Source organism: Prorops nasuta, unplaced genomic scaffold (assembly GCF_024137725.1).
Source record: "Prorops nasuta isolate Cenicafe-Biocafe unplaced genomic scaffold, Cenicafe_Pnas_1.2 PNAS00024, whole genome shotgun sequence".
Classification (NCBI taxonomy): Eukaryota; Metazoa; Arthropoda; class Insecta; order Hymenoptera; family Bethylidae; genus Prorops; species Prorops nasuta.
Window position 1 is genome coordinate 152,746 of NW_027116821.1, and position 9,232 is coordinate 161,977.

At 33.8% G+C, this 9,232-nt stretch overlaps 1 protein-coding gene across 1 annotated transcript; it reads left to right on the top strand.

The window, feature by feature from the left end:
* The first annotated feature begins 1,611 nt into the window (after positions 1 to 1,611).
* On the top strand, positions 1,612 to 5,245 carry LOC136781936 (uncharacterized). Its single transcript, XM_066740970.1, is given in 5 exon segments — positions 1,612 to 1,810; positions 3,194 to 4,234; positions 4,237 to 4,884; positions 5,050 to 5,107; positions 5,215 to 5,245. Coding segments are annotated over 5 exon segments (1,977 nt in total).
* The last annotated feature ends 3,987 nt before the right edge of the window (positions 5,246 to 9,232 follow it).

The following is a 9,232-nucleotide window of genomic DNA, read 5'->3' on the forward strand; positions in this document are numbered from 1 at the left end:
ATTCCGGATAATACTACAGCCTATTGTCTAATTATACACGATAAAATTGTACAATATAATCCTCTTACGAATATTGTTAGAAATGTAAGTTAAAAAAAAATAAGAAAACAATTTTTATTAAATAAATATATAATAAACAACAAATTTATTCATTATTTTTTGATACAAAATACCTATCAAACTTTAGACTTAAATTCCACGTTGTGATATTTTCCTCCTTTATATAACATTATTAAATTATTGGATGCTGCAGCCTTTTGTAGGTGCTGCAACTGCTCCGTATCTTCCGCCAATTTTGCCATTCTCCCTGGCAAGAATACCCAATCGGTTGTTGACAGCTTTACAATGATTTTCATTCCATATTTTGTCATAATTTTGTCCACTTCGGAAATATCGTACTCTTGATTTTCCGTCAAGCTATTTAATTTCACAAAATTTTTTGGAATGACGCTTCCCAATTCATTGATTTTATTGAAATTCATTTTTATCTCTATGAAAAAAAAAAAAAAAAAAAAAAAAATGATTAGTCTCATTAAAGTTAAAAACTCAATTAAATAATGCATGTACTAATCGAATGAAAAAAAAAATATCCTTACCTTTTTTATGTAACAAACAAGTTTCTTTTTAATGTGTTTAATCACACACTTATTTTTTCTTAATAGTTCAAGCACGCGTGGTACGACTATGCAGCTCTCGTTTAACAGACTGACTTTTTATATGAACGATATTATCGTATATTAAGCGTATTTAATTGCAATATTTGGAAGGGGTAATTTTTTTTTTTTTTTCTTACTTGCGATGAATTTCCATTGTGATTGACCTATAGGTTTATCACAATATAACACAATAGGAAAAAAATATCACAATACGGTGATTATTCAGAGGGTATAGTGTATCCCTTCTCGATGAAGAAAGAATGGACTCCTAAGTGTTATCAAATGTAACTTTATATTTATAAATTGAACGATAAAGAGTTTCTCTTGACGAAATTTCTTCAGAGGCTTCATTCAGTCTTCGAACCACCATCAGTACAGATTGTACAATAGAAAATTAAAAAAAAAAAAAAAAAAAAAAAAAAATGGAAAGTGAACGGGGTTTTGTGAAAAAAATCTAGTAGAGGAGGATGAAAATCCTGCAGAATCGATGCAGGAATACATCAAAAGAATTAACGATTCTCATAATCGTTATTTTGAAGAATATGAAGAGATGCTTCATCATAATATGCAATTGAACCGTAAGTAATTATTTTTATTTCTTTTAAAGAAAAAAAAACCCAGAGATAATGTCAATAAATAGAATCATAAAAGAATTTTACGACACATATTTTTGAAAACTTCTAACTATCTCACTATTTGACCAATTGTTTTTTATTCAAAACGAAGAATAACGAAAAAAAATTTATTTTTTTATCTTATTTTATACCAGCCATTGATTTAGAGGAGAGGGAGTAAGAGGAGGAGAGAGAGAAAGAAGAGGAGAGGGAGGAGGAAGAAGAAGAAGAAGAAGAGGAGATGGAGGAGGAGGAAGAAGAAGAGAAGGTGATTTTTGTAAGTATACTTGCTTTGCAAAATAGTTATTACAATATAGAAAAATAACAAAATGTTTTCAAATATGTCCCAGGTGAAAAATAGTGGTACACAAACGGAACCTATTTCCGTAATAACAGAGGCTACGCAAATGGAACCTGCGATAGATCTAACGCCACATTATTGGTGTACAAATTGCAAAAATTATGGTCACCTACACATTAATTGTCCACTTCCAGAGTGGTGTTCAATCTGCAAAACATACATTCATCATGCTATAGAATGTATGAAAAACTTTTAAAAAAAGCAAAAAATATATATTATTATATTCAATTATAATTTTTATGTGTATATTATTAAAAATATATTTATAAATTTTTATTAAAAATTCCAAATATCGTTCATTTTATAACCTCAAAATTCTATTTCTCCTTCTCTTTCTCTTTCTCTTTCTCTCCTTCTCTGCGTTCACTGCTTACCGTAAGAGGGGGGAGGCCACTTGTGTACCCTACGAGTTTAACGTCGGGGGAACGCGATAATGCGCACAACCGCATGCGCACAACCACACGAGGAGAGGGGGCAATTCCCTTATTTCCCCTACCCCCGCGGGACCCCGACCCCCTCGCCACCCGGTCCCAGAATCCTTACAGCTACTCTACTTATAGATGCTGTTGCTGTTGCTGTTGCTGTTTTTATTGGAATTCTACAGGACGTACAATTCCTGGTTTATTTATATATTTTTATAAGTAAATTTGTATTTCAATAAAGAGGGTTTTTTATGCCGAAAGGCTTTTTCCCTTACATTGGTGTTTCTTCAATTACCTCTCCACCAATCCACTGTACCCTGTAATATAAGTATTGCAAATAAAAAAGAAAAAAAAATGTAAATCATAACATAAAACCCTTGAAGATTTCCATTCAACCGACATCGGACGATGCTTCGACTGAAATATTCCAGGGGGATCTACAGCTTGAAAACTGTTCTGAATGTTGTCGTGTTTTTCACATACGTCCCAACCACTTTTCTGAAGTTAAGGTCACGTAGGCTCCGCTCTTATTACAGAGCGGATGGTAAGTATCTGCGACGATAGATATACAAATGAATATGACGATCGTCAAAGATACTGTAACATAAATAAGGGGGAGCGATCACTGCATCGCTCTCTACGAATGTTCTTTCTCTCTTTCTCTTTCCAGTACGAGTCCATTACGCATACATTGTTGCAGAGCGCGATAATGTATTAAGTAACGCTTCTTATCGTTTAAGGGGGTCTTCCTATGTATTGGGTCAAAAAAATAATTTTTTTTTTTTTTCATAAAATTCATCTAAAACATGTCTAGAATTAGTGGATAAACGGATTTTTCGAAATTCGAAGCCGTTCAAAAGTTTCAGCCGTCAACAAGAGTAGGTGCACGGACCGTTCGTGAACCCGTATAGCAAAATGGGGCAATACCGGCTTTCGCTTCGAATTTTCCTTAGATCAGCTGTTACATGAACCTTTTGTTTACTAAATTGAAGTATAGGGTACCTATCGTTGTAAACAAATCGATTTGAACAGCTGATTATAATGTCGTTTAACAGTTTTGACGTGATATCGACTCAGATCACATCTAAATTTGCCTCGCTCGATACATTATTTATTTATTAAAAATCATGTTTAAAAAAGGGACTCACTCTCAGCCAATGCATAAAAATCGCTCAAAGAAGCGAAAATTCTATGGAAATGCACATACATCTAAAAATGATACGGCATTTACATCCGCGTCAGCGAAGAAATTGAAACCAAACGAAAATTTTGACGTGGCTGTTACTCCAAGCTTGGTTTACTGCATTTTAGAGTTTACTACCGTTTTCTCAGCCATTTCTTCGTCTGTTATTTGTAAAAATTGTAATAGTGAAGTGTCATTTAAACAGTGTGGTTTACGTGGCGTGGGTTTCAAGATTTCCATGCAGTGCAAATGTGTCGAAGCAAAACAAATTAATTCAAGTCCTATGATTGGAAATGCATACGAAGTAAATCGTCGTATCGTTTTTGTAATGCGTTTATTAGGACTTGGCGTAGAAGGATTGAAAATGTTTTGTGGATTAATGGATATGATACAAGGTTTTTCTAACAGCGGTTATTATGCTATATTGAATAATATATACATTTCTGCTTCGACCGTTTATGAAAATGCGTTGTCCTTGGCCGTCACTAAGGAGAAAGAGCTGAATAAAGAAGCCGGGAAACCAGAAGATGAGTTTACAGTCTCCGGAGATGGATCGTGGAAAAAGCGAGGTTTTTCATCTTTATTTGGTGTCTCAACGCTAATTGCAAAATATAGTGGTAAAGTGGTGGATACGTGTGTGCAAAGTAGTTTTTGTCAAGGATGTCTTTTGTGGAAAAATAAAAAGAACGATGATCCATATGGATATGAAGAATGGCTCGCTTCCCATGAAAATTGCACAATCAACCATACTGGAAGTTCTGGCAAAATGGAGATAGATGCTATCGTGAAAATGTTTTCCCATTCTACAGACAAACATAATGTCAAATATTTGACGTATGTAGGTGATGGTGATAGCAAAACCTTTAAAGGTATTTTAGATTCACAACCATATGGCGAAAAGTGTGTTGTGATTAAAAAAGAATGTGTTGGACATGTGGAAAAGAGAATGGGAACTCGGCTTAGAAATACAAAAAAAGCAAATAAAGGGATAGGAGGAAAAGTGAGGGTAAACTTACGGACAAAGTTATTGGCGAATTGACCAAATATTATGGATTGGCCATTCGAAGACATCCGGATTCCATTGCTGACATGAAAAGAGAAATTTGGGCCACTTTTTATCATTATATATCAACGAATGATAAGCCACAGCATCAGAACTGTCCGTCAGGTGAAAATAGTTGGTGTAAATGGCGTAGAGCTGAATTTCTAGGAATCACCGATGAATTTCAACACGAAAAGAAGCCACTATCGAAAGAAGTTCAAAAAATTATTCGTCCAATATACGAAGACTTATCGAAGGAAGATTTATTGATCCGATGCTTGGGAGCAGAGACTCAAAACAATAACGAGTCATTAAATTCGTTAATTTGGACTTTCGCTCCTAAACACCTTCATTCTGGTGCAAAAGTTGTTGAGCTGGCCACATATCTCGCTGTTTTAATATTCAACGAAGGATTTCAACCAATATTAAAAATAATGGAAATTATGGGAGCGGATATTGGCATCAATGCTCAAGGTTTTATGCATAATCGCGATAACTCTCGCATCGAACGATCAGAGAAACGCATAAGTGATTTCGCAAAACAAGCCCGTATTTCCAACAGGGAAGAGAAAAACGAATTGCGTCACTTTTATGAAGAAGAGGAAGGTGTGCTGTATGGACCAGGCATAGCAAATTGATGGTAAGACCATTTTTTTATTATGGAATATATAACATAATTTTCAAACGCATTTTTCTCGAAACACATTTTTTCAAAATTGCTGCCATGATATCTCAAAAACTAGTTGACCGATTCTGCTCAAATTTCTACAGAATCTTCAGTACATATATATCTACAAACTAGACTACAATTGTTAAGATTGCTGCAACGGTTTTTTTTAAACCAGTTTAATAGATCCAAAAAAGTGCGAAAAATTGGTGTTTTTTTTTCAAAAGCGTGTAAAAAAATAATTTTTTGGAATTATGCTTTCATTGTAGTCTAGTTTGTAGCCTCAAGTCTCAGGATTAAAATGCCGTTTCGTTTTTTGATTTCAGATAAGCCGAACAACCGGAATCATGGCAGCAGTGGAGCTTTTTTTTTGTTTTGGAGTCTTATTGTGGGCGGTGTTACGCAATTACCACAACATATATTGACTTGAAAAAATTCATAAAGATCATTCAAATTATAATAAATATTGTCCATAAATTTTAAATTAGTTGATCTTAATGGTTTCCGAGAAAAAAAAATTAAAAAAGCTTAATAAAACAACCGTCACATAGGAAGACCCCCTTAAAGTAACCAACTGCTTCTCTTGGCTCGCGCATGGCGGTTTCTCTCCTTCTCTCTCTCTCTAAGGCGTTCACTGCTTAACGTTAGAGGGGGGAGGCCACTTGTGTACCCATGTGACGTCTCCCCTCTTACATGAAATTCCTGTAGTGGATCTGTGGATGGGTGCGTTCATTCTAGTTCGTGCATTTGAACCGAAAACTATCAAGGATTCTTACTATTATTTTTAAAAAACAACAAAATGTACGAAGATATTTACGCACATATGTACGATTTTATTTGGTATCTTAAACGGATAAATCCGGATAAGAAACTTTTGGAGCAAATTAGAGACCGTAAGTTACAACAAATTAAATAATATTTTTTTTTTTTGGTTATAAAAAAATAATATATATATATATATATATATTTATTTTTGAATTATCCGCTTACAGTTTTAAGGGATAAAATTATTGAGAAGGAGCACAAAAAATATATACGTGAGGGAATTAAATTCAGGAATGCTCAATGGGAAGAAGAGGTGACACGAAATTTAAATTTCCAGGAGGATTTCGATTTCTACGGAATCCGTTGGATGCAGGAAGGAGTTTGGGGGTCACCCAACCTCCAACACGAAGACCCTGATGATGAGGAAGGGTGGCCCCCAATTAGGAGCGATAAATATATTATTAATTTTTTTAATATTTAATTATTATAATTTTTATGTGTATATTATTAAAAATATATTTATAAATTTTTATTAAAAATTCCAAATATCGTTCATTTCATAACCTCAAAATTCTATTTCTCCTTCTCTTTCTCTTTCTCTTTCTCTTTCTCTCCTTCTCTCCTTCTCTGCGTTCACTGCTTAACGTAAGAGGGGGGGAGGCCACTTGTGTACCCTACGAGTTTAACGTCGGGGGAACGCGATAATGCGCACAACCGCATGCGCACAACCACACGAGGAGAGGGGGCAATTCCCCTACTTCCCCTAACCCCGCGGGACCCCGACCCCCTCGCCACCCGGTCCCAGAATCCTTACAGCTACTCTACTAATATGAAATATTAGGGAATGCGGATATATTTATTTTTGCTGTAAATATTCTCAAGATTATTAAATTTATTGTTTATTTTACACAGATGATGCAGTTCAGCCAATATATTATCTCTTTATTGAAAAAAAACGTATTGGGACAACTGAATCTTTCATTGAGGCATTGCAATTACTGATGGCATCGTACTACGTCTTTAATATGCAGTATTCTTCAGGGCATGCTTGTACCTTGGAATTCATTCAAAGATACTTCTTGAAGATTCATCCAGACATGGGGAGCAAGTCGCATAAGTCCACTACGAAAATGAAAGTATTATCCCTTTTTACTAAATTGCGCAATGTCCATGAACAGAAGTTAGCCAATAATATTATTTGATTTTTAGAAATTTAAATGAATTAATATTTTTAAAGATTCTGTAAAGGTAGTTCATTTAAGGAATTCCGACTGCATTCTAATCACACAGGTTTTAATTTCAATTTATAAAAACTACTGTTTAATAGATTGAAAATTAATGGTGTATTGCCAAATAATAGTTGAAACAAAATGTAACAGAAATTATTTCAAATTTATATTGGCATGGAATAGTGACGTTTTACTACTTATATCATTTCATTTTGTTCAACTTAGTTTTTCTCTTAAAAACTTTTAATTTTACGTTCGAAGTTAACCTTAGATGAACAGATTGACCTAATTGAATTGTTTAAAATTATTACTAACGAGCTTTAAATCTGTTTTAACGAGAAAGAGAATGGTGTCAATGCGTAAATTTAATTCTTTCTTTCTTCTTATAAATAAATAGAGAAATTGAATTTGGTCAATCTGTAGAGAATATTCTCCCGATTAATATGATTTATTCATGGTTAAAATCGAACGTAAAATTAAAAGTTTTTAAAAGAAAAACTAAGTTAAAAAAAATGAAAAAATATAGGTAGCAACACGTTACTATTCCATGCTAATATAAATGTAAAATATTTTCTTTTACATTTTGATTAAACTATTATTCGATAATATAGCGTTAATCTTCCACTCATTAGACAATAGTTTGTTTAAATTGAAATAAAGACAAGTCTGATCAGTGCTGTCCGAATCCACTAAATGAACTACCTTAAAATCATTAAATGCGTAAATAGCACTTAAAAAAACATTTTATCGATGTAGTGGTCAATGTAAAAGTAAAGGTTTTATTACGATAAAAAAAACTAATTTTATAGTTAAACAAAATTATAATTAAACTCATAGTAAGTTTTTTTTATATTCAGTAGAAAAATTAGATGAAGACAATGTAGTTTTATTTTTGTTACTTGGTAAATAAAAAAATTCGAAAAAGTACTCTTTCTAGTTTTGATTGTAACATTACATTTTCACTTTATTAAATTTAGTAATTACTTGTAGTAATATTATTTAATGAAATTTAAATTGACCAGCTATTGAAATAAATTTACTGTATACTTAAATAATTTTCTTGCAATATAGTTTTATTACAAATTTATCTTGGTAAATTTCATGTTAAATATAGTTTTATTACATCAAATTTTGTAAAATTCCATATAAAAATGTAAACTTTCCGACTAGCGTTGTAATTTTACTTTAAGAAACCAAAATTTACTACTTAAAAAGATTTCTTACATTACATAGTGAAATTACAAGTTGAATTTAGAAATTTACTTTTTATTCTAAACTTACAATTAAAATAGTGGGTACGTTTATTATCCACTATTTTCATTGTAATTTTACAATAAAATTTTTTACAGTGCGGGATCGACTAAAATATTTCGGAATTCTAACGGTCAACCTTGATACGAGCGCGATTATCGATTGATCCAAACGGAAATAGCTTGAAAAAGCTTAAAGTGCAACAATTAAAAGAAATTTGTGTAAAATACGGCCTACCAACGACAGGCGTGAAAAACAAATTGATAAACCGACTACTGGACGCGAACGTTAATCTCGAGAGCATGAGCGAATCCGTGGAAATTGGTAGAAACTCACTATACATCAATAACAATGGCGAAGAACAAATTCAGGACGTAATCCCTGGAATGAACATAATAGCAGGTGGGAATGCTAATGTCAGACATACGGGATTGCAGGAAGAAAGTCCGGGTCATGACGAGATTCTGCGGCGAGAAATTGATGTATATCGTCGAGAAAAGGAATTGGCGGAGAGAGAGATAGCGCTCTTGAAACGTGAGTTGGAGCTAGCGCGTATAGCACAACAGGATACCGACCAAAGGATCGGACAAGAGACGAACGAAGTAAACAACGTCTCTGCGAAGAATCAGCTAAGAAGGAACAGTGGCATGAATACAGCAAGCACAGTAAATCAAACGAAAGTTAATATAGCGGCAGTAGCGGACCTGTTGAGTAATTTTACGGGGCGCGCCGAAGATTTTGAGACATGGGAGCGCCGACTGAAATTTCTTAAGGGCGCCTATGAATTAGACGACAGCTTGACGAAAATCTTAATAGGAATGAGGTTGAAGGAACGTGCGTGTGATTGGTTCCATTCCAAGTCAGAATATTTGGAAATGGACGCGGATCAACTGTTAGACAGCCTGCGTGGCATGTTTTACCATCGCCCAAACAGGATATTACTTCGCAGACGTTTCGAGGAGAAGAGCTGGAATAAAGGAGTGTCATTCCACAATTACGCATATGAAAAAGTCATTCTGGGTAATCGCCTGGGTGTACGAGA